The 25959-nt window shown below is 36.4% G+C and overlaps 2 protein-coding genes across 5 annotated transcripts; both read left to right on the top strand.

The window, feature by feature from the left end:
* The first annotated feature begins 1097 nt into the window (after positions 1–1097).
* On the top strand, positions 1098–20180 carry LOC103996810 (N-terminal acetyltransferase A complex auxiliary subunit NAA15). Of its 2 annotated transcripts, XM_009417820.3 has the most exons (26): positions 1098–1273; positions 3078–3156; positions 3258–3340; positions 3429–3578; positions 5435–5550; positions 6436–6541; positions 7344–7415; positions 7601–7716; positions 9293–9425; positions 9764–9841; positions 10014–10067; positions 10178–10248; positions 11292–11346; positions 11432–11527; positions 13142–13270; positions 13379–13461; positions 13568–13798; positions 14983–15115; positions 15197–15310; positions 15485–15616; positions 16177–16233; positions 18641–18738; positions 18818–18876; positions 18949–19060; positions 19153–19253; positions 19383–20180. In XM_009417820.3, exons 1-26 carry the CDS (start codon positions 1223–1225, stop codon positions 19583–19585), a joined length of 2712 nt encoding a protein of 903 aa, XP_009416095.2. In that variant the 5' UTR covers positions 1098–1222; the 3' UTR covers positions 19586–20180. The 2 variants fall into 2 exon arrangements, 1 of the variants encoding a protein (XP_009416095.2); XR_010479027.1 differs by lacking the exons at positions 18641–18738; positions 18818–18876; positions 19383–20180 and having other exon boundaries at positions 1115–1273; positions 19153–19191.
* Positions 20181–21879: 1699 nt separating this feature from the next.
* Positions 21880–25914, top strand: LOC103996809 (auxin-responsive protein IAA1). Of its 3 annotated transcripts, none has more exons than XM_009417819.3 (5): positions 21881–22179; positions 22634–22815; positions 22994–23105; positions 25389–25450; positions 25706–25914. In XM_009417819.3, the coding sequence occupies exons 1-5, from the start codon at positions 21950–21952 to the stop codon at positions 25723–25725; spliced, it is 606 nt and encodes a 201-aa protein (XP_009416094.2). In that variant the 5' UTR covers positions 21881–21949; the 3' UTR covers positions 25726–25914. The 3 variants fall into 3 exon arrangements, with proteins under 3 accessions (XP_018673804.2, XP_009416094.2, XP_009416093.2); XM_009417818.3 differs by having other exon boundaries at positions 25688–25914; XM_018818259.2 differs by lacking the exons at positions 25389–25450; positions 25706–25914 and adding an exon at positions 23643–25374 and having other exon boundaries at positions 21880–22179.
* Positions 25915–25959: the final 45 nt, after the last annotated feature.

The raw sequence follows: 25959 nt of genomic DNA, 5'->3' as shown, positions 1-25959 counted from the left end.
GCAATAACCAGACATGGAATGAAGAAAAACCCCTTACTCTACCTTGGATCGATAAAGCCTAGACCCGAGCCACTTCAATTTGAGCATCAATATGGGCGAATATACAAACTCGGGATTGAACCAAATCGTACTAATCTAATACCCAACACCTATCATAAGCTCTTTTTCAAATTTGATAAGTGAAAACTCCACGTGCCCAATGCCCGAGGATAATTTTTCAAATCATAATATGTCTTTATTGAGCATACGCAATAAAACCAATACTTTCAAATTTCCTTTCAATAATATATAAAATACTGATGGAAAGTAAAAAAAATGACAATTAACTTATATGATCATTATAGTACAAATTATAATAAATAACGAATTACCTTGAATCTTCTGAATTTATAGGTCCCAATAATGATCAGAGTTATATAATTCCTAAAGGAAGAAAATTATTATTACAAATAAAAATATCGATGAGATCGTTATTTGATATTTATCTAATGATTTTGTGTGCATGTGTTTGGGTGCAACACTACAAGTATATGATTTCTATTTTTTCAATAGCTATACATCATGCAATAATCTTTTTAATTTTAGCCATTATTACAAGATAAATATTAACAACGAGTTATTTATTTAATTCATAACAAGATAAATGTTGAGCTTCATATATACTATACCATAGCTGACTATACCAGAGATGATCCATGAAAATTATGAAGATTCATTTAATTTATCAATCAAATGAAGACATCCGACACTACGAGCGATCGATGATTGATTTTTTGATATATTTATTTTTGTATCATTAGATGTATATATATATATATATATATATATATATATATATATATATCAAATAATATATATGAAGCTCATGAACTTGAACATGAGACTTATCACTTGCCGAGCCGAAATCAACCCCGCAAGTTCGATTAGCTCGATCTCTCCACACCAAGGGGCTCCAACAGCCGTCCGACCCACCCTGCCCCAAGACCCCGCGTCGCGAGCCGCTCAACGGTGAGATCACGAGAGCACGACCCTCAAAGCGAACGAGCGGTCCGGAACCCATCATCATTTAATGGAGGGCCCTGGTTCCTTCTATTTTCCGTCGGTCAGCAGCTACTAGTGAAGGAAGCGAGGGGTAGGGTTGCAGCAGCCTCGCATACCACCACACTCGGCACCTTCCTCCTCTTCTTCCCTCCCCCTAGGGTTTCCTCAGATCTTCCCGAGAATGGGGTCTTCTCTCCCGCCCAGGGAAGCTAATCTTTTCAAGGTCATCGTGGTAAGTGCCCTCTCTCGCTATCCCGCTCGATCGCCGGCAGTTCCGGTTCATCCGGTGTTTGTGTTCTTTTTCCTCATCCGACCCGTTTCTTGTATTGGATTTTTCGGAGCCGGTGCTTGTGGTGATTTCGATGATGGTCTGGTCATGTCGTTGCTGAAATCGGCGGTTCTTTACGTTTTCTTGTTCTGCACCACTCCGTCACGCATATTTTCGGAACCAGGAATTGACGGGATTAGGTTTTAGCTGATCGCTTCGAGATGGATGGGATGACGTTACATCACTCCGCGAAGTCATTGATGTTACATAATTTGATGGAATTCTCTATTGCCTGACAAAATTTGTACCTATGTTTGGATGTTTGCTTCTCCATTTTCGTGTTTAGGACTACCTTCAGCTGATTATTTCAGAATTAGGTAGGTTTTGGAGCGAAGGGTTCTTTGCTTTTGGCTCTGAATTTTTCATGACCCAAAAGCAAACGTAGTACAAGATTATCATCTTAGTACCAGTGGCAGCTTTATGTCACCAGATCTTTCAACGTTTGTCTGAATAATTATTGTGCACCTTTTGTACAAATAATTTGTATGAGTTAAGTGAAATAAAAAAGGCTTTCCGTTTCAAACTAGCAACTTGTCAACTAGTACTGCTGTTGAATGCGTGCAAAATTCAGTCAGCTCGACTTTGTTAACATTTTTGTTTCAGACATACATTTGCTGGTTTTTGCAATCCATGGGCTGCTATCTTCTAGCTAATCCTATTTGGTCGTCTACATTAGAATCAAAGATTCATGATTTCATATAAAATTTATTTTTTAAAAAATATATAAGTCAAGACATGTTTGTTGTTGACGTGCTTTCAAGTGTATTATGCTATATTTGTTAAACCAAGTGGGACCAAGGTCTGGAACTATTTCTTGAATGAACTTCAGAATCCCCATCATCATTCAGTTGGGGTATCCTTGTCAGTTATTCTGCATACAAGCATGGATGTATTAGACAACTCCGTACAAGTATAACCCGAATTGGCAAGAAGCGAAATAGCATATGATGCAGGAGATCCTTTTTTGAAAAAGACATATGTAGTTGGCACTGACTACAATTTGAAACCTTTTGGTATATGTGAGAGTGACTGTGACAGACCAATATGTACTTGATAAAGAGTTCCAAGATTTAGCACTTATATAGGCTACACTGGTTATAATTGTACATAGTGATGCAGCATTATTACCCATTAGGATGTATCATTTCAGAGATTAGTTCCCAACAACAAGTTTGCCATTCTTCAAATTTAAGAAGGTAATACCACATGTAGCAGGGCAATATAATGAAAGCTAACAGATCCAGTGTCTGGTCTTTGTTGAAATTAGTTACTTGCCTTCTAGGCATCAGCAACACTAGTCCTTTTGGCAGACGTAACAAATTTATGTGCCAGAGCTTTTTCTGTACTAGCATGAAGTTTTTAGAATGTTGCACTGACTGACCCATTATATTCTTCATTCATTTGTCACCTATGAAATCCTAATCAGCTACTTGGGTATTGCAAATTTCAAGTCTAATGTCTTTTTATAAATAGTGTAATAGGTATTTTTTTTAGAAAGTGTTGGAAGAATTTGTTTGAGTTATTGCATGTTTTCATCTATTATCTGCATAAATAATTAAATAAATTATTTGTTATTTGAACAATCACTGGAAGAATTTGTCTTATTAAAAAAAGTTCTAGAAGGCATTAGCTTGACATTTTTCAACTTTGCCTCCTTTGTATGGTTTCTCAACATCAAGCTAAAGCAAACATTTTCTTTTTTCTTCAGAAATCATATGAGACCAAACAGTATAAAAAGGGACTAAAGTCTGCAGATTCTATCTTGAAGAAGTTTCCTGAACATGGAGGTAGGTTTGTGAGAGGTCTCAGTGCCTTGCCTCTTTTCTGTATTCTCACTAACTTGTTTTAGTATGATTGTTGGCTGATGTCATGTTTCTACTGCCGATAGAAACCTTGTCCATGAAGGGATTAACATTGAATTGCATGGACCGGAAATCAGAAGCATATGATCTTGTTCGTCGTGGTCTTAAGGTTAGCCAGTAATTTGCACAAAAAGAAAAAAAAAGTTGCTTTGTACTTTATATAAACTTTGTGTTGTGCTGATTTCTACCTTTTGCAGAATGACCTTAAAAGTCATGTGTGCTGGCATGTTTATGGTCTACTCTATCGGTCAGACAGAGAATATAGAGAAGCAATTAAGTGCTACAGAAATGCTTTGAAGATTGATCCTGATAATATTGAAATTTTGCGTGATTTATCATTGTTGCAGGTTGGTATGGAAGTGCCAACTCTCTGTTGAAATTACTTTTAGATTTTTTTTGAAAATGAAATTAAAGTTGTCTTCTGCTTTTTGCTACTGAATGTGGTTAGCTGTGGTGAAATTTACGGGTGTATAGATCTTAGAACTCAGAGGCATTGGTCATGCTTTTCAGTTATTCGGTCCTTTGATCCTGTTGTGGGTCATTATGTTGTCTGATGATTTGAATCATCTTTAGCCTGGTACAGTTGATGAAAAAACAAGAAGCTATGATTCCAATCATTTGGGATTGGCACTCAAGTAGAACTACTTTTTTTCCTCCTTGATTAAGATTTTGGTGGTAATATCATTTTTAACTAAGAACCATCAAAAGCTTCCCTTTTTGGTTTAATAAGTGTTTCTAGGAGTCCTTGTACCACTAATCTTAATTTAGTTCCATCATCTAACTGATACATTTGCATGCCACAAGTTCTTCATTGTACCCTTAATCGGAATTATCCCTAATTTTTCAAGAATGCAAAGCATTTCTTATCCAAAATATAGGGTGCAGATTAAAATGTATATACAAGTAATTTTAGGTGTAGACTCAATTGAGCACAGATGTCTTAATGCTAAGTCAAGGTTTCATTGAGGTTTGAGCATTACTTGCAGTTCAATCATCAAGGAAGTTTGTCGAGAAAACTGGATAGTGAAAATGTTGTGAGTGGCTAAATTGTTTTGTCAGAACTATAAAGACCATTTTTCAACATTACATCATTAAGAATCAGCACTTTGGACGCTGATACAAGACATATATTGTCAAATGATATTTTCTTTACAAGTTTTAAAGTTGTAGTTCTGCACAAACTTGGTAATTGATGCTGAAGCATGTTGGTTCCGTAAGAATGGATCAGTAAGGCCAGCAATCAAGTCTTACAGAAAGCCATATTTATTGCACCATTAATTCTTTCTCAATTTTCATCCATTAAATCTCGAGGACATGATTCAAGATTGATTTTGGAGATTGCAAATTTCATGGAGATTTAGGATCACCATATTTTTTGTTCTGAAATATTTTAGGTGATTCTATGCTTTCTGGCTATTTTGATTGTTAAAATGGTTGAAAACACAACTGCAAGTAGGCAATGGAAGGAAGTGAACCTGATTGGGAAGGAAGGAAGTGAACCTGATCTCGACAGTTTGCCAATGGAAGGGATGGTAGATCATCTTAACCTAAGGGACTTATCTTCTGAAGCGCATGTAGAATGTTCTAGAGATGGATAATAGCAGCAACAATAGCTACTCCAACCAGGTTGTGGTTGGGCATGCAGGTGGAGGGAGTGAGATCTAAGTCTATAGAGGGGAAGGCAAGGTAGAGAAGGCTGAAAAGGGTCTGGAGTTCCTTTCCTTTTCTGTTATTAGGTGATGTTAACAGCAACGGCTTGACATTATCAAAACCTATACATAAATATTTCTGGTCACGATTGTTACATAAGAATCTGTTTATGAATAATGCGTGATTTGTCATTTATACCATCACATAAAAAATTTTAGTTCAAGAAATGTTTGGGTGCCTCTTTAAATTTCATGGGTACTTGATGCCCAGAACCGATCATCCTCTGTTGGTTTGTACTGATTGTTTGGTGGTTTCAGTTTGTTAATTAAGAAGAGAGCTTTCCATGTTTTAATTTTCATGTTAATGTGAATTAAGCTTAAATTGTTGTGTTTTTGTAATGTTTTTACTTATGTTTTGTTATTTCTTAAAAATGTTGTTTTGTCTTTTTCTTTTCATGTTACTTGGATTCTCTTGGCTAATTGATGTCATAAATGTTTTATTCAAGTTTAACTAAAATTTGTGTATGAAACAGTAATACATGCTTTTTTTGCAGGTACAGATGCGGGACCTGATAGGGTTTGTTGAAACGAGACAGCAACTTCTGGCATTGAAGCCAAACCACCGGATGAACTGGATTGGCTTTGCTGTTGCTCACCACTTGAATTCCAAGTAAGTTTTATTTCATTCGGAAAATTATTCCAATAATTCACGAATGCCCATCGATTTTTTTACTATAAATATATCAATAAAATTTCACAAAAATTGGAAGTCTTCTGTTTCATAGGATAGTAAATTACATTTAAACACATTTGTCCCTTCTATTTGGAATTTGGTGAGAGAACTATATTCTTTGGTAGTTTGGTTCAATCAGAACATAGTATGTTAACCTTTTCTAGGAATTGATGGTTAGGATAGCATTTTAATATGGATGATACGCGTATGATCTAATATCCATTGCATGGTACAGAATCATGGAGATTGATATTCATAGCAGTACTATATGGAGAATACACAAATTCCCTGATATACATTGCATGATACGGAAGCACTGAGATCAATATTAAAGCATTATTATAAAAATGGCACTGGAGAACCAACAAACATCTGCAATTAAATGAGAAACTTGACCATATTGATGGGATATTGTCTCCATGCTCATCTTTGAATTTTGCATGATAGGTTTTCGGCTAGTTATTTTGATTGCATTGCTGCTGGTAAATTCAAATTTCTAAACTTAATGAGATATTAAGGTTCCGGTTTTTGGTACTTCCATAAAACCACACAACGGCTTACTTCTTGTGATGTCCTTTATCATTGGGGGAACCAGCATGACGATGACAGGTCATTCAAATTCCATGTTTGTGTGCAAGCTAGCGCCAAAAGGACTTGTAAAGGAATGTTTGTTCTAAGCTAGCAAAATTATAATGGAACATAGGTGGATAAATTGTTGGAAGTTGATATTAGTAATTTTGATACTTAATAATCTCTAATAAGTTCTCTTAGTATTAAAACATAATCTTTTTGTTACTTATCCTTGATTTCTGTATCTGATAGTGCTTCAAAGGCAATTGATATTCTAGAAGCTTATGAAGGAACACTAGAAGATGATTATCCTCCAGAGAGTGAGCGTTATGAACATGGTGAAATGCTCTTGTATAAGGTATACATAATGTTTATAAATGTAACTTCAAGCCATTAGTGTATTTTTTCTTTTTTTTGTTAATTATATTTTTAGAACTAATTATTCTTCCTCTCCAATTTTATGTAGTAACCAAGATTGTAATAACTAGGCCGGTTGTCTCACGTGTCACTATGTGAAGAGTTTGGTTTGGTAATTCTTTTGCATGGGAGGATTTGCAATTATGATCCCCATGCACCGAAAGTTGCCTTCAAATTTTTAGACCAATGATTTAATGAAGTTTCCGTGTTACAATTTTCAAGCTAAAGTAACATTGTGTTGATGGTGATTATGTTACACTATGACATCCTATGGTGATTATAAATGTTTTCCCAGTATTTTTACTCCATACTTTGGTATGTTATAGCTTATTTTTCTTTCTTTGTATGACTAATCAACCTGCTTGATCAGTGCCAAATGGTGGCTCCTACCATTTGTAAGAGTAATTTTTCATGGGAACATATAAAGTGTGTAAAGTATATATATCTTTAAGAGCGGACATTAATTAGTACTGCTTTATGGAACTTGTAGTTTATTTGAAAGATGTATGGTCAAAGGGAACCTTGACGCCTATGGTCACGTGCTAATTGTAAAGCATCTTTATTTTGTGCTATAATGTTTCGACAGAAGGCTTTGTTCTGTCCTGTGAATTATCAGCGGATGAAGTAATACAATTTATGTTGGGTCCTTTTTTTTCTTTCACCATTCATAATTCTTTTGTACTATAATGGATCGGCTTTGTTGGTGAGCATGAGGAAATTTATACAACAGGCATATTTTACAGATTTCATTGTTGGAGGAATGTGGGTTATTTGACAGAGCACTGGAGGAAATGCATAAGAAGGAGGCTAAAATTGTAAGTTTTCACTGTGGCTGATGCAGTTTAGGTTCATGATCGATAGTCTTAGTTGGACAAATCATAGATGGAAAAGTTGGCATATTTTACTTGAAGGCCTTAATAGTCAATATCAGACACCATTTTGGTGCATTAGATCATCTTTTACAGCATATCTGTTACCTGTATGCTTAATGTCTCATCAGGTGGATAAGTTGGCTTTCAAGGAAGAAATGGCTTCTATAGTCTTGAAGCTTGGTCGTTTTGAGGAAGCAGAGAAAATGTACAGGTTCCTGCTTGTTATGAATCCTGATAATTACAGGTAAGTAGTTTGATAATATTCCACTTCATATAAATATGCATTTTTTTTTTATCGTGTATATGTGAATTCAAGGTTCAAAATTGTGTACTAGTAATGCACCAGTCAGGACTCGAATCAGTACTTTATCATCTTGTACGGGTGTATTGAGTGTCGGTATGTCGGTATGTACCAAGTTTTAAAAAAAATCTGAAAAAACAAAATAACAAACTGACTGATACCAGACCTGTACAGATGGTACAGGCTCTGTACCATGTGTACCAGATGGTATAGGCCCTATACCAGACAGTACAGCCTTGTATGCTCCTATACCAGATTGTATAGGCTCCATACCAGACAGTACAGGCCTTGCATGCTCCTCTACTGACAGAGCAGGCCCTGTACTGGGTGTAGCAGATGCTATAGGCCCTATATCGGACAATACAGCCCCTGTATGGTCCTGTACCAGACATACCACCCAGTTTATCTTGATCTGCATATCGGTAGGTTTACCTTTTTAATTTCCACTATCCTCTTTCTCATTGCTTTTTGTTGTATTTTCATCTCTTTCTCGGTTCCTATTCATTCTTTTAACTGGTCACATCAGTTGATCAAGAATAATTTTGATCAAGATAGTTGGTTCTTCTAAATAAATATTTATCTTGCTTTAAACTGACTGATACCCATTGGAAATGGCTATACCAATAAAATTTATTCTTTGGTGGACAACTGGTTTGACTGACATTAACTAATTTTAGCAAATCTTTAGAAGGTTTTGAGTTCTGAAGTCTCCATAGTCGAGAAGTCTGGAATCAGGGTCAGCCCTTGCCAATACTCTTCCAGCTGCTTGTTCAGCCATCCCTAAAATTTATGCAAATGATATAACATTATGCACATTTGGGTAGCATTTATACTCTGTTGATGTGCTCTTTGAAATAGTCACCACAGATATATTGTCCTTGATAAAATCTTGTCTATGGATAGCTATTTGAAACCATGGCTATATATCTTGTTGGACTCTACTTCTAAACAAAAAATATTTAATCACCGAGCGACTTCCATTTGTAAATATATAAATCTTGGTCATGATTATCTATTTTTATTACCAAAGCTAGCTATATTGGACTAATATCTGCATCGAGAATAAAATTACTCTCTCAAAATGGGGTGAGATGATTAACAAGACAATCCTGTTGCTTAGACAGAAGTATTGGAATTTCCATAAGCATTTTGCAGTCATTTCGCTAGGGGTAGCAATGAATTTACAGTTCTTTGTTCTAAACTTACTCAATGTGGTTGATTGCTATATTTCGTGTTTTCTGTTTCTTGGCCATTTTCTTTCTTGCCTGATAAGGTGTCTTTTTCTCTCTTTCTTCCTTGAATTGAAAAAGAAAAAGGGTGCGGGGGATGACTGGGTGGGGGGGGGGATCTTTATCGATTAACTTCGTTCATTGTTGTGCATCAAGAGTTGTTTCATATGCAGTTTAATTTTAAATGACTTTGGCTTTTTGGTTATGTTTCATCCCTTTCTTAATACAAACTGTCAACACATTTTGGAGGATTTGAACTTTGTTCATTATTGTTGCTTACTTTTGAACAGGTACTTTATTGGCCTGCAAAAATGTCTTGGACTATATTCTGATAAAGGTGAATATACGTCTGATGAAATTGAAAGATTAGATGCCTTGTATATGTCACTTAGGGATCAATACAGTTGGTCTTCTGCTGTCAAGGTAAGATAAAACTTCGTTCGTTGCTTGACCATGATGCTGCTCTATGTTCTGTTATTCTTTTCAGTTACACTGCTATAATTATTGGTAGGAATGAGAAAGATCTAGCCTTTCTCTTGTTGCAAGAAATTAGCAACATGCCTGTTAGAATGTATTGGTTCTTTCGAAACAAATTGAATGTTGATTGCGCATAGATATACTCTACAATAAAACCTTTTTCTTCTTGATTGTGTTAATGCCATCATGCTCTATTTGCTGATTAGTTATGCAAGCTTCTTAATCTTTATGAAAAAATATATTTTAATTGGATTATTTATTGCTGTGTCATCTTTTTGGCTCAGCGAATACCACTTGATTTTCTAGAAGGGGACAAGTTTCAGGAAGCGGTGGATAACTATGTCAGGCCTTTATTAACTAAGGTGGGAAGAACTCTGTTACCATATAATTTGTTGTGGATCTTGTGCTATAACATATTCTGTTCCGTTATGGGTCATGTTGTCTCTTATTTTTTTTGTACTTTTTTTATTATTATCTTCAAATTAGGTATATAATGGATAACCATAGCTAACATTTGTCACCTATATTCATTAGGGTGTCCCCTCATTGTTCTCTGATCTTAGTCCGTTGTATGACCACATCGGAAAGGTATGCAGAATCACTTCAAAAATGATTATGCAATTTTTTTCCTCCCAAATTCTGTATTTTTTAAAGTCAAAAGTTGACATGATCATTGAGTAGTTGAATCCCTTTTGCAGGCATCTATTCTTGAACAATTATTTCTTCACTTGGAAGACTCAATTAGGTCAACAGGAAGCTTTCCTGGAAGGTAAAATTGAGACCAAATTTTTTCTCCCTTTATATTTTGCATATTTGTGAATTATGTTAATTATAATGTGGGAAAAATAGTAGAGCACACTGTATTGGTGTAACATTTGTACAATTTATCAAGCAAAGGGCGTTGACACTTTTATCTGCTTGTATTTATATTTTTTTTCTCTAGGTGAAAATGTATGACTGAAAACAATTTTCTCCAGAGCACTTACTGGATGTGTGTGTATGTGTATGTTTATGTATATCTATATGTATATCTATATATATATATATATATATATATATATATATAGATATTTATATAGTATGTACAGTATGTTTCAGTGACTTGAATTTCGGTTAAGTAGAGAGATTGTTTCAGTGATTTGAATCTTATCAATTATTGAAGATTATATCAAAAAGTGGGTTTAACTAGCTATGGTGTAAAGGAGCTGGCTGGTTCAACTCGGGACAACTTGGGAATTGGCATTAGATTCATTTTGTCATTTCAAACTTTAATTCTTGCATACGCAGACCCTTTTGAGACTTCTTAATACATAATGTAAAAAGTAACAAGATAAAGGTTTTGACCAAAAATGTAAACCACTTTGCATCAAATTGAAATGACTGGGCACATGCACATGATTATGAGGTTTTGACATCATATTATCCTCTTCATTTAACAGTTATATTCCCTTTCGGAGGTTATAGAGATGTGAATCAACTAAAGGCACAAATTTTGCAACGCATTTTGTTAGACCATCTCATTGTAGAAACTAGATGGTGAGGAGCCTTATTTGAGTGACTCATTCATATGGAAGTAGAGCACTATCATCAGTTGATGGCGTCTTTTTTCATATATACTGAATATTGCATTGGCTTTTCGACCTTTGAAATCATCACTTTTCAGCCAACTAGAAGCATGTGTCTTCCAAACAATGGTCTGTACCTTCAAAATGGCTGCTAAACTTTCTGTTTAACATGCATGCTTTTGATGTAAAGTGCTTCTTGATAACAACATTTGTGAATCCTGTTTCTAAGGATTTAAAAAAATTTCAGTTCAAAAAAGGAGCCTCCTTCGACACTCATGTGGACATTGTTTTTGCTATCCCAGGTTTGTATTTGGTGTATCTTTTTATGAATTTAGAATTATTTTATGTGTTATATATGCCAAGATTTTTGCTTCTGTTGTGGTGCAGCACTATGACAGACTAGGCCAGTATGATCTTGCTCTAGCTAAAATTGATGAAGCTATCGAACACACTCCAACAGTGATTGATTTGTACTCCATTAAGGTTCGTGTCATAAGTCAATGATATTAAACTTGGGGACCTAGTATTTGATTGTTACTTGTATTTCTATTTTAGCAGTGTGAAGTTTGTCATATGCAAAATCTTAATTGGTTATGTTTGTTTTGATTTCTGAAGATACAAAAACTGTTCGGTAGAAGTTAAAAGTTAAAACCCTTCCATATTTTATGTCCTGCTTATTTCTTGTATAATAAAGGAGGGTGGCAATTTATTTTGTTCAGAAAATTATGATGCACTTTTCTAAATTTCTGTTATTAATCATTGAAATCAAGATTTTCTTGAGTTTCAAGCTTTATATCTTCAGAGTTAAAGGTTATAATTATACATGATAATATATAACCCTGTTCCTCAAATGCAGGTGCAGATCTATGTTTTCTAAATACAATTTGATAATATGATTTTTCATGGTGTCAAGTTAAAAGAATTAAACATTAGATATAACACGTAGCAAATAAGAATTACAACTAGGAACCCATGAATCTATTATTACAGTTGTTAGCTAACTAGATGATGATGAATTCTGAACAGTAGAAATGAGAAAAGTGCAAAATGATTATTGATTGGCACCTTAACTATAGAGTCTTCTCTAGATGTCATGTAAGATATGCCTTTATGAAAACACTTGGTATCTGCAACAAATGTAAAATCTATCAAAAGCTTGTGCATATCAGATTGTTTTTGATTAAATTTTGAGAGCAAAAGTCTTGAACGCTAGAACCCTGTCTCTAAGATTAGTACATCCCCATCTTAGTTTTCCAGATTGTTAACCAGGGTACCAGTGGACCTGGCTGAAAACCTTCATAATTTCGAGTATTGACAACGTACTTTACGTGCACCTTCTACTTGATTGGTTAGCCATGATGATGCTGGAAACAGTGTTGGATGAAGACTTCATAATTTGGCCCTGTACGAAGAAAGATGGTCTGGAAGTGGTTTTATGAGGAAATTTTTATGATTCTCCAAGTCCAGATGTAGTTATAATGGAAGACATTTCAGAAGGCAACAACAACAACAATAAAGCCATAAAGTCCTAACATCTTGGGGTGGCAAAAGTTAGAAAACTTGCATGAAAGGTGGTCTACATGTATAGTTTGTTAAGACCTGGCCATGTGAGGACAGCATTTTTAGGATGCAGTATCATGGGGCGATTAAAGTTTCTTCTCAGCGAGATGTGATCAGACCTTATCAGGAAAGGGGTCTCATTTTGATGTCTGCAGTGTTCACACCAGTATCTGTGCTTGTTAGGAAATGGAGATCAATATGGCACAATTGGACCATGTAAGACTCCTACCAAGCTACTTCATGCGTCTTGAAGCCTCTGACTTCATTTGTTCTAGTAGTATGGGACACACAGTAATCTGTGTTAGGGTGATATTTATTTTGACATCAGATATTTATTTTGGCTGAGGCTTCATGTTATGATTAATATTTGAGCATCTTAAATTTCTTTGAGAAGTGCCCTCCAGATCGACAATTGTTCTTGTTGTTAATTCTAAGCAAACCTCTGTAATCAGTGGACTGAATTCCTTTGTTAAAATTTTGAAATAATAAATTGTCATGTATTCATTTACGGCATTAACATACTCTCTGCTGATACAGGGCAGAATATTAGAACATGCAGGTGATTTGCCTGCTGCTGCTGCCTTGGCAGATGAAGCTAGGTCAATGGATCTTGCTGATCGTTACTTAAATAGTGAGTGTGTTATGCGTATGCTTCAAGCTGATCAGGTATTACTGTCAAAAATGGATGTTCAATGTCCCGAATGATATTCTTGTTTGGATCAATTTTTGCTTTTGCACATGGAAATAATATTTTTTATGCATTGATTGATGAAGGTTGGATTAGCAGAGAAGACAGCTGTTTTGTTCACCAAGGATGGTGATCAGCACAATAATCTTCATGACATGCAGTGCATGTGGTATATATGTTTGAATTTCTTATCTCATTCTTTACTATTTGCTTGAAGAATCTGGCATATGTACTGGCACCTTTTTTTTACTCTATGTGTGTGTGTCTTGTGTAAGGTATGAACTTGCTTCTGGTGAAAGTTACTTTCGTCAAGGTGATCTAGGACATGCACTCAAAAATTTCTTAGCTGTTGAGAAGCATTATTCAGACATGACAGAGGATCAATTTGACTTCCATTCTTACTGTCTGCGTAAAATGACTCTACGAGCTTATGTATCGATGCTGAAGTTTCAAAATCAGTTGCATTCACATGAGTATTTCCATAAAGCTGCAGCAGGTGCTATAAGGTGAAGTTTCCATTTTGATATGTTCAGATGTTTATTTGACAAGGTTCTTCATTGCAGTGTGTTTTTTAACAGTTTGACTTGTTCAAGTGTTACCGTATTATTTTTAAATATACTTCACACCTTATTAGTTTATAGTTACAATCAAAACTTAAACTATGACAAGATAGACAAATTTTTTATCATTTATACCTGATAATTTTTCACCTAATTGAAGAAGTTTGACGATGAAATGAATAATATTTTTCTTCTTGGTACTCTACATCATGATCTGAAAAAACTTTGAAGAAGGATTAATAGCCAGATTTCCATAAAAGCATTTAATTCTTATGTTCTTCATTATTCTCTTCAGCTTAATTATGGGTGCATCATCAACTACTGAAAATTAGTTTTAGTGCATAAAAAGGAAATATAGGTGCTTGTTAACTTATTTTGAAGAAAACAAAATAACATCTTTGACTATCATGCAGAAATTGACCACCAGAACCAGAAAGTATTTGAATTCTAAACTTTTGAGGCCTCAAAAAACTGATCCTCCCATCTGCACTGCTTGATCTGGATGCTGTCAATACTGATGTGGTTTAATAGTCAGCCTTGTTTTAACATTAGCTATAGGTATCGAGATCTTTTCTGACTGTATCGCCCCAGGTCTTAGGGCAAATACATTTGCTGCTTTGGCATGGTATCTTGTCCTTAGTGGTTCCATCAACATAATTGTCTTTTCTTATGCCATAAGCTTTCTGGACTATCAACATGAAACACTTCATCCTTGCTATAACCAGAGTTGGTCCATATTAACATGTTAAGCAAATCATTAGGTATTTGTTTTTGTTTTCTTTTTTGTGTATGTGTGTTGGGGAAGCAGGAGGGAAGAGAGAGAGAGAGAGAGAGAGAGAGAGAGAGAGAGAGAGGAGGTTTGAGGGGGTGTTGAGGTGTGACCTATGATTCTTTGATCACAGAAAAATTAGATGGCAAAACAGAAGATATTATTTCCTTACTAAATAGATCCGCTGAGGGATGCTCTCATAACACATATGCTCAGCTGACTGTTTAACTAGGAATCTGCTAATGTTGTATACAGGATTTTACCTTGAAAAACATTTATGTAAGTACTTTCTTTTTGCTTGGAATTTTAATTGATTCAACTCTTGAAAAAAATGACATTGAATGTGACCTTTTAAGTGCAGATGCTACATGAAGTTGTATGATTCTCCATCAAAATTGATGACAGAGGAAAGTGATGAGATGTCAAAGTTGCCTCCTTCACAGAGGAAGAAAATGAGACAAAAACAGAAAAAGGCGGAAGCTCGTGCCAAGAAAGTAATCTTGCTAGTAGTTTGTAGTCATAGATGTTGTTCTGTTGGGATGTTTTCCTTGAAAATTCTCTTTGATATTCCACAGGAAGCTGAAGAAAGAAATGAGGAGGAAACAACTTCTTCTGGCATGTCTAAATCCGGCAGGCGGCCAAATGTCAGACTTGTTGATTTAGATCCTCATGGGGAAAAGCTCATGCAGGTTCCTTAATTCAAACAATTATTGTTCATCTGAATTCTTTTTTCTTTTGGCTTTGCAATGCAACTGCTTACTGGTGTTCTCACTAGGTAGTTTAGAATGGATCTTCCAAGAAAATCTGCATTGGTTTTTATGATACTGCTTAAACAACTAACTGAAGTTATGCTTTCTAAGCAGGTCGAAGATCCACTATTGGAAGCTACAAAATATTTGAAATTGCTTCAGAGCAACTCTGCTAATTCATTGGAAACTCATATTCTTTCTTTTGAAGCAAACATGAGAAAACAGAAGATTTTGTTAGCATTTCAGGTAAATTTATAGTTAATGCAGTTCTTTAATATCTCACTTACTGCTTAAAATGTTATTATGCTTCAATTACTGTATAAAACATTGTTCTCACAAATGAGCTGTTCCAAATATGATATATGTTTATCTACTTACTACCAACCAGGCAGCAAGCCTTTCTTAATAGGGTTTGTTCAGCATGTGAATTAAGAATGTCTCCACAACTTATGAAAGAGTAATTTGTAGTCACCCTCCATGCTTGATATCGCAAATAAGATTTCAGATATAGTCAAGAAGAATGGATGAAATAAAGAGTTTTGCTTGCTACCCAGAATTCTGTTGATGAAATAAATCTAGAATTCTGTGGTTAAAGCTAAAAACAAGCAAAGGAAACTGTAATTTTCTTAATTGGGTCCAAACAAGTTTAATATGTATGCCTGCTACCCATACATTGTTAGTACTTCTAACATCTTATGTGATCTTAAATTGAACTTTATGCCAGATGTTGTATATTCACGTTGCAAAGATTGTTCTTTGATCTCCACCTTTGTTATTGTTCTGACTTCAAAATTTCAATTCTTCAGGCTGTTAAGCAGCTGATTAAATTGAATGAGAATGATCCAGATAGTCATCGATGTTTGGTATGTCTTGTCAACTAGCAGATTTTCTTAATTTAACTTTTGCTTCTAAACTGTCACTTGTCCTAATTAAAATGAAAAGGAACATATTCAAATTAGAAGCACTGATGACTGATTTGTCTACATCTTTGTATAGTGTTTATAGTCTTATAATCTTTATGGATTTCAATCATATTTATTTCAGTTAGCCGAAATATTTTATTTACATTTAACTATGGTCTTGATTATAGCCTTTGCTTGTGTTCATATTGGTCAGGTTCTCATTTTCTGTGACAATCAGTTAGCATACTTTAATATTTTAAGGAACTACACATTGACCTTATTAGAAAGGGATAAACTGGCAAAAAAGTTCTAATTTCAGAGAATGCAAGTTTTCACTGAAAACTGTAGGTTTGATGTTGTGGTAATAGAATGGTGGTGCAATTTTCTTGTGGAGGTTGCTTGAATTTGAGAGGCAATTACTACCAAATTTGAGCTGTGTTTATAACATGATTGAGTTTTTGGCTATGTCGAGTCTTTGTTGAGACATCCGAGTTGGTTAGTGCATTATTGCACAAAATATTCAAGGCCACATGTGTGCGTCATGTACATCATTTAATGTAATGAAAACATATTCTAATTTTTGTTAAAAAAAAGTTTTTGGCTATGACTTTAGTCATTAAACATTTGATACAAGTATTAACAAGTGATTTGGTTCTTTTCAGCTTGTTTTCTGTAGTGATGATAATAGGACCTGACTGCCCATAGGCAACACACATGTGGCCCATGGGTTGAGCATGGGACTATATTTTTCTAAACCTGGATCTGCATCCAGATCCAGGTCTGATCAGAACTTAGCTATTTTACTCAATACTCCGTGCATATGTTTATTTCTAAACCTGTGCAACATATATCTTGTGATGTCAATGATGTCTTTGCTTTTTTTCATCGGTTTGCTTGAAGATTTGGGTGGTCTTTAAATTTCTATTTTTTATAAATTAATTCGTTTTTGTAACATGGAATTTTAATTATATATATTAATATTAATATAGCAGTTTTTTTTTTCACGACACCTGAACACATCTTGGACCTGTGCTCAACCTTGGCTGATTCAGACTTGATTTCCTGTTACCAGAACCCAGCAACTAAAGATAGAAACAAGCCTGATAATCATGTTTCTGTATATTATTTTTGACTTCTATAATTTTTCTGAGATCAAGTTATCTTGAGTGACTATTCACCTGATGACTCGTGAAAATTGAAAGTTAACTAATTTTCTAAGGTAGGATGATTGATAATCCAATCACAAAGATAAACCCTTTTCTTGTGTCTTCCTATTGCCTTGCTTGATTGTCTATTAATCTAAGCCTCCTATGCTTTGTACACCGTCTAGGATGCTTGTAACATTAAGGTGTGCTATGTTTCCTCACGCCTTGTGGATCCCATTCTTCATGCTTGTTTCCTGCATGCTCTGTTGCTTTTCGAAACTTGTTTCTTCTATTTTTTGTTCATAAAAGTAACACTAATCAGAAATTTGTCCTAAGACATCCTATGCTAATTGTTCTATAAATCTTAAAAGTACTTAACAAGAATCCTAATATCACTTTTACATCTGGAGTTTCTGTCATAATGAATGGAGCGGGATCAAGCACATTGATCACACCTGAAGAAAACTCTAGGTGTGTAATCCTATCTGGCCTATATTCCTGATTTTTATAATGCAAGCCTTTCGGCAAGGACTGCTTAGTGCAAGAATTTTAGATGAACATGATATACACTAATCACTTCACATCTGAATTATGGGTTTGGCATCTCAATGGTGGAACGGATGAAGCTGCTATTCTTGTTGCAAATTTCAGTAGCAGAAGCAATGCTGGAGAGATAATTTGAAGACAAAAGTGGAAGGAAAAAGGTGGGGCATGGGAATCATGATTAATTTCATAGTGCTATATAACCTGTGGGCACGTACCCTGTACAAGGGACTAGAAGATCAGCTACAAGTGATTGTAAATTAGAACCAGAAACAACTATAATATGTGCCAAGATTGGATGGGGTCAGACCGAGGCATTCCTGAATGTATATTATGACCCTCGAGGACAGTTTATATCAGAATGTGTGTTGCAGAAACTTCTTCGTTGTTTGATTTGGAATCTGAACACCTAAAAAAGAGGATCCAATTTTGTCCACTGTTGATCACATCATAGCATCAGACATCTTATGTGGTTCTGACATATGCAAGAAAGCTTTGTTTCTATTTCTTTTTTATATAGACATATATCAGATAAACATGAAGCATAAATGGCCTTCAACCTCCTTGTTCACCACTTACAGTTTTACCTTTGTAATCTAAAACTTTTAGCATCTGTTTTGGCCCGGTAGATTGTCACGGTCATTATTTTTGGTAGATTTATCCTGTGTACCATTTCACAGATAAAGTTCTTTCACAAAATTAGCAGCTTTACTTCACCAGTTTCAGACTCAGAGAAGCTCGTTTGGAATGTATTAGAAGCAGAACGACCACAGATAAGGTTGTTGATGTCTGTTTTACACTCAAATTCACATTGTTCTTGAAGTTGTTGATAGGTTTCTGGTTCTCATCTCTTGCAGTCAGTTGAATGGAAAGTCACTAATTGAAGCTAACAAATCTTTCCTTGAGAAGCACAAAGGTTTCTAAATCATTCCTCTTAGTGTGGATCACAAATTGTAATATTGTTAATATCATTTCTTTGATGTTCCAGATTCCTTAATCCATAGAGCAGCTGCTGCTGAAATGCTGTATGTTCTTGAGCCAGAGAAGAAGCTGGAGGCAATTAAATTAATTGAAGATTCAAAAAACAACATAGCAGTGGGGTAAAAATGCTCAAAACTTGTTAATGATTTATATACTTTATGTCACTGCGATTATGGGAGCAACTTTGATATGTTGCTGGATTTTTAAGCAGAAATGGGGCACTCGGTCCGGTCAGCGTATGGAAACTCCCAGACTGTATTACCGTCCACAGATTGCTTGAGACAGTGTTTGACGATCAGGGTGCTGCTTCTAGTAAGTACATGAGTATTAGTCAATTAAGCCTTCAACGCATACGAAACTGATAGTCATCTTGGAGTTTGGAATTTTTAGTTTAGTATATACCAAAATATCCTTCTTCCTGATAATTCTGTTCAACTGCAGGATGGAAAGCACGGTGTGCAGAATACTTTCCATGCTCGACACACTTTGGAGGCTGCAGAAACTCCACTCTTACTTGCACTTTAAATAACAATTTAAAAAATTTGCCAGAAAATGGGGTTGCCGCTAGCCAAGATGACAACCTCGCTGATTCTCATTCCTTGAATGGAGAGTTACATGCATTTAAGGACCTGAAAATTTCATAATATAGTCCGTTCTTTTGTCTAACCCTACAGGTGGAGACAAAAAGCTTAAGAGACGTCGATAAACTGAGTTTTCTGCACTCATTACAGTGACAATCCTTGATGAAGAGAAAAACGCATGTCCTTGCCGGAGCACTGCATTTTGTTGTCTCATAGCATTACGGATTGCATTATTGGGTTAGGACTCACATCTCGAGCAAATGCTTCTCTCTGGCTTGTTCCAAGATTGTATTGTTAATTATCATCTCATGAAAATGGTGGAAGATTTTCTCTTACGTCACAAGATCAGCTATTTCTTGATTATGAGTTAAGTGGCAAAGATATGAAAGCGGTCAGCTAGCTCTGCAACCAATGTTTTCAAGTAGTTGGCGTATAGTTTCGCATCTGATTATATTTTGTACTCCTTACGGACCATAAATTTTGTGCAATGTGTTTTTATTGAAGTACAAATTGTTTTGGCACAAACGACTCGTGACTCCGTCATTCTCCGACAGATGAATAATGTTGCGTTTTCATATCCGATTGATGATGATAAATGTATATTTCCTCGTCTCTCACAAGATCAAGTAATGCTGTGAAGTTGGCAGTTTGGTTTCAATCATATTCTTTTATTCTGTCTTGTGTTGTTGTGATTTGTATTTGTATAACGTGTGTCCTCAACCTAACATTAATATCTATGAATATATTTATATATAGAGAGAGAGCGAGAGATTACGGCTCATGCAAATGTCAAGTGGGTCAGTTCACCCGATCAGCAGAAGCATCTGTTCACGATAGTTCATTGGATTAAAAACTATGGAGTTCTGATACCTGCTGGAGATGATGAAAACTCACTAAAATAAACGACGTGATTCTTTGAATCAGGGGATGAACAATCCCATGTCTCAAGGCGTATGGCAACGCTGATGACTTCTTTAATCTTACCCAAAGCACGAAGTCATTCATTGACAAGTTTTGGTCGATCGGCTCTCACTTGTCGTGCTTATCTTTAAATCAATGTAGCTTTTCTTTATCTAAATGAAAAGATGCCGATTAGGGATCCGTGTGGCTCTACATTATTGTATCTTCTATGATACATATTTAATGGAAGAGCCCCCTGTTGTCACAGAATCCGTGCATGCACAGGCGCAACGGGAACTCTCGGAATCCTGCGTACAGAATCTAATCTGCATCAAGTCTCATACGTATGCTTCTGTCTCCCATTGACATGTTAGCTTATTATTAATTGACATTTTATCAACAACGTTACGTGCGATGCGTCCAGCCAAACATCGTCACATGTATCCTTTGACTTGCATTGCCGGACAGCTTCGTTTACTAATGCCTATTACGCCGCCAAACGGAACTCACGTATCGACTAAATACGTTGTACTATCAGCCATCGCATGCATGTGGCAACAGTTAACAGGAATATGTCTACAAGCAAAGCCTACAATTAGTAATTTATTCGGAAGCAATTTGTAATTCTAAAATAAAAAAAAAGAAGTAATTTGAGTTGTGATTACACCATTAATTCGAGCGATCTCAAAAATTGCCACCCTCGCTCGCTGACCTACATTGCTTCCTTGGACTGAAATCAGCAATCATCTTCACTTCTTTCCTCTGATCCGTCCTGAGGCCCACGCAAAGGCGGAGGAGATGATGATGACCCTAAAAAGAAAAGAAAAGAAAAGGCTTCGCTAGTCCCAAAGACGATGGCATCCCGTCCATCGGCACGCTGCTACAGTGGAGAGGAAATCTTTGACGGACTGTTCGCCATTAAAAAGCTGCTAATAGTTATTGATTAAACGCCACATTGAGTTGGGCTTTTACACGACACTGCGCCAAACTCCATCATTATATTACTCCCGCTTCCCTAATCTCTCTTTTGCCGACTTAGTTCAGCCCCCGTTGGGTGGCCGTCCTCTCTCGCCTCTCTCTCTCTCTCTCTCTGTCTCTCTCTATATATATACACACACACAGTCAAAAGAAGATGAAATAAAAGAATAATCTCACATCATTAGAGATTAGATGAGTTGGATTATATACATTAATTTTGGTTTGGAAATCTAATAAATTTAATTTTTTTTATTTAATTAGTATCAAATTCGATGTGTGTCATTTGATTTTTTGACATGTTATGAAATGGACCAAAAAGAGTGGGGTTATATACAATTGAGTCCCTCCCTATCTTACATGGGAGACAAGGGCTGTGGCCCACATTTCCCACCCAACCCATGGGCCCACCAAAGCCCAACCAACGACTCCCTCCCTCCAATTCCTGTGCCCCCCTCCTCGCTATATATTGGAGCTTCTCCTACTCTGCCCGCATCGCCTCTCGCATCGGTCATTTGCGGATTCACCCCTAGCTAGGAGACATCGTGGGAGATGTCGACGACGGAGACAGGGAATAGCTCGACGACGGAGTCGGCGGTGTCCGGGCTCGACTACGAGGAAACGCAGCTGACTCTCGCCCCACCGGGGGGCTCTAGATCCGAGTTCGAGAGGAAGCGCGGCTTCTCGGAGGGCGTCGGTCTCAGCCTCGAGACCAAGGATTTCTTGTCGGGCTCTTCCGATGAGCCCCCCATTTCCGGTGCCGGGGAGCCTTCCGCAGCCAAGTAAGTTGTACTTACTACTGATCGAGATGACGCACGCATTTCCCTCCCTCTGATCTCTCTCCACTGCCAGAGTTGATGGGTGTTTTTCGAATTAGAAGGGCCTCGGACCGTCGATGAGAGGACTAATGTGCCCCTCCCATTGATTAAAGTTCTTGGATTCACCAAGCCGTGCCTTTGCTCCACAAAAGTTTCTATTCTAACAGTCGTAGTACTCGTTTGTAAGACGAGATTTCTCTTCACATTTACATCGAGATACGGACGCTAAGCGTACGACTGGGCATTTCGTAAGAAGAAAAGCTACTACTTCCATAATCCGGTGGTTCATCCTAAGGAAAGGAGAAAGAACGAAAAATCCAAAAACAATTTTAACCCTTTTTTGGTTGGGGCGCAAAGGATTAATATGTTTGTTGACTTCAAGTGTATTCATAGCACTTCTTTTCCTGTTTTTTGACAGGGCACAGGTGGTGGGGTGGCCGCCGGTGAGGTCCTTCAGGCGGAACGTCCTGAAGAGCTGCACCTACGTGAAGGTGGCCGTCGACGGGACGCCCTACCTTCGTAAGGTTGACCTCGAGGCATACGCAGGATACCAGCAGCTGCTGATCGCCCTCGAGGAGATGTTCTCCTGCTTCACCGCCCGTGAGTCCATTTCCTCTCTCTTGGCCACATTGCCATCCCATCCTTCATGTATATATCATTTATTCATTCATCATCATCCTCTTCAGTTTAGTTGCTTGGTGAAATGGTCCATCCAGACAACTTGAAGCAGGGATCGCTAGCATTTGATGATGACTGGTTTTATATTGATTTACGGCAGGTAACTATCCCAACGAGAGGAGGCTGGTTGATCCTGTGAACGGGACAGAGTACGTTCCAACTTACGAGGACAAGGATGGTGATTGGATGCTTATCGGTGATGTCCCTTGGAAGTAAGTTTTCCCTTTCCTTGTATGGCTGTGAAAGTGAAAAACTGAAATTGCAAAAAGATGTTAAAAATTGCTTCAGGTGGTTCTCAAGTCAGATGCATGCTCACTAAGAACTTTGACTTTTGAAACTTTAAGAGTCACTCAACTTTACCATGATGCATAGTTATAAATGAACATTCCTATATTCTGTATTGGATTGTGTTTTTCCCTCTCAAATAGGTTCCTTCCTTAAGTAACATTCATTGGTGTCTATAAATGTGTTCTTTGAAGGATCTATAGAATTTACAAGTTGTATTGGTTCGGTTGAAGAGGATTTTGAGGCATTTGGATTAGGAGAAAAGATGTCTGTGCATGCTAGTTGTTAAATGGAAATGGAGGATTGGTAGAAATGCATTCTTTACAATCTGAGCAGTGTCGAATGTGGAAATGCAACTTTATGTCTGCAAATATCTTGTAAGTAGTGATAATGCTAAAGTTATATATGCATAATATACAATATTATGACATTATAGTAAGAAGGAGATGAGCTTCACTTTGTAGGGTAAGGTCGAGTAGCAATTTCCTAGGAAACATCGAGGGGTTTGGTTCACATGTTGAGGCTATTGACAAAGAAGAGCTTGAAGGGGCTATCTCAACCGTCCATGGCGAGCATCATGCCACTGAGAATAACTTTGTAGAGTGGTCAGAGCTATATGTCAAACTAATCTTGTCCTAGGGGGCCTATTTTAAGGTTTATGTTGCTGAAAATTGTAAGAAACAATTGGAAGACCCTTTTTCTCAATAAATTGAACTGGGAACTGAACTTTTGTGCTAGTGGATGAACTAGAATGTTCAAAGAATAGCTTGAAGCTGTTAGGACAAGGTTTTTGTGCTTTGTGTTCCAATCTGATCAGTTCAAAGTTGCATCAATTTTTTCCCAATTTTCCAAGTAGTTTAAATTTCATTCTTCTTGCAAATTCGCTTGTTTCCACTGTTGAGTATAACCCAGTTTGTAAAGTTTGCACATGTCAACTTGCTTGCTTCCAACAAGAACTGAAGTATGAATGGTATCCTTATTGTCATTCAACAGTTGTGATGGTATGTGTTGCACATAGCATGAATTTAACATCTAGTTCCCTGGAAGGAACAAGAATATCTGCACAAAATATAAATCGGTGACACTCAACGCTTAAAACAACATAGTCGAGCTTATTATGTGGCTTACTCTTGTAAGAATAACTAATCACAACTTGTCTTATAGATAGTCTTCATGTTTAACTAAGCACAACCTGTGATGTGATTAACTAATTAAGCTTATAAATTACTCAGGCTTGTAGTTAGTCTTCATGATTAATTAATCACAACTTGCAATGCCAAATAACCCAAAAAAAAAAAAAATCCTAATCAGATGCCTGATCTTATTAGGCATCTGATAAAAAACATATGGCCATATGTGCTTTTCTGGTTACGCATCTGATTAATCACAACCTATTACTAAGCCTTAACAACTTATGGCCAGATTGATAAAAAAAAAAACATATGTGCTTTTCTGGATTTTTTTTGGCTATATGATCCCCTTGAATTTATATTTTCTCAATGCATCCATCTTGGTATTAACCGTGTGAGTGACATGATTGAATGAATAATCATTCGATAGATGCAGAATTGAGGGTGTAAATCTGATCACATGGATTTTCATGAACTAATCATTAAGATATGTACGTGTGATTTTTCATCTGGTACAGAGCGTAGATATGATAAAATGAATCTATGATTTCTTCATTATTTGATCCATAATTGAGAGGAAACAGAGCCCTGTCAAAAAGTTGTACAGGGCTCTTAATTCGAAATGTTGAATTTGATGAGAGTTCTCTTTCCTGTTCTTTTACCAAGTTACTTTTGCTTTATTAATGAACGTGTGGTGTTCTCAAGACTACTGCAAACATGCTGACAACTTATATTTATTTTCACATTAGTTATCTCAAGTATCTAGACCATCTTTATTTGTTAATGGTTAAACATTGCTGATCTTGTAAAGATAATGATGAATTGAAATTTTGTACTGTGAATTTGGACTTGCATTAACTGTTCTATAGGACATCCCACTTCTCCACCATGGTCTTGGTAAACTGAAGGCAAATTTGCCCATTATCAGACAAATCTAATCCAGTTGATGTACCCATGGCAAATTTGCCCACAATTTGTTGATGAAGTCAAATTTCAGTTCAGTTATGTTGTATGACCTGTAGCTCGAAGCTTCATCATTATATTGTAGGAGCAGTTCATATGGTTGATTCTTGCTTGCAGGATGTTTGTAGCATCATGCAAACGGCTTCGGTTGATGAAAAGCTCAGAAGCTGTTGATTTAGGTAATTTTGACAAACCTTCCCCAATATCAATGGCAATTTTCTTTTTTTCTTTTGAACTCCGATCACCATTTTTATCTGCATATGGATGGTGTGGAGCACATAGATGTCCATCTCTGAAATCCCATGCTTATTGTAATATTCATTCCCACAGAGACATCTCCTCATTTCCTGTACTTTTCACGGGCTCACGTTTATTTTACTTTTTTTTTTTTTTTTGGTCTGTTATGGTTCTAACAGCTCCAAGAACACCCACAGGTTGCATCACTGCGAGGTGAATTGGGATCCACAACATCTCCAAACGATGCGATCATGTACAGAAGCAGTTTCGCATATGTTTTGAGTAGCATCTAGGAGAGTAGGAATAAGATAATTGTTGTCTGTGGGCAGATGTGTTTGGGTTTGTTGTTGTCGTGTGAGAATAAGCAGACCTGCGTTATCCAGCCAGAAATTTTCTTCTCGTGTTAGCATTTTGGATGAACATTGCTTTCTGATGCTTGATTGCCAAGGCC

The sequence above is a fragment of the Musa acuminata genome, chromosome BXJ1-9 (genome assembly GCF_036884655.1).
Source record: "Musa acuminata AAA Group cultivar baxijiao chromosome BXJ1-9, Cavendish_Baxijiao_AAA, whole genome shotgun sequence".
NCBI classification, from domain to species: domain Eukaryota; kingdom Viridiplantae; phylum Streptophyta; class Magnoliopsida; order Zingiberales; family Musaceae; genus Musa; species Musa acuminata.
Note: the sequence above shows the minus strand (reverse complement) of the source record. Positions and strands in the feature narration are given on the sequence as shown.

What these genes read in the sequence shown, in the direction of transcription:
- LOC103996809 (XM_018818259.2), top strand. Translation starts at nt 21,950, where the DNA reads ATGTCGACGACGGAGACAGGGAATAGCTCGACGACGGAGTCGGCGGTG. An exon ending in GGGGAGCCTTCCGCAGCCAA is followed by an intron (nt 22,180 to 22,633) that starts GTAAGTTGTACT and finishes GTTTTTTGACAG; the next exon opens with GGCACAGGTGGTGGGGTGGC. An exon ending in GTTCTCCTGCTTCACCGCCC is followed by an intron (nt 22,816 to 22,993) that starts GTGAGTCCATTT and finishes GATTTACGGCAG; the next exon opens with GTAACTATCCCAACGAGAGG.
- LOC103996810 (XM_009417820.3), top strand. Translation starts at nt 1,223, where the DNA reads ATGGGGTCTTCTCTCCCGCCCAGGGAAGCTAATCTTTTCAAGGTCATC. An exon ending in ATGAATCCTGATAATTACAG is followed by an intron (nt 7,717 to 9,292) that starts GTAAGTAGTTTG and finishes ACTTTTGAACAG; the next exon opens with GTACTTTATTGGCCTGCAAA. An exon ending in TGTATGACCACATCGGAAAG is followed by an intron (nt 10,068 to 10,177) that starts GTATGCAGAATC and finishes TCCCTTTTGCAG; the next exon opens with GCATCTATTCTTGAACAATT.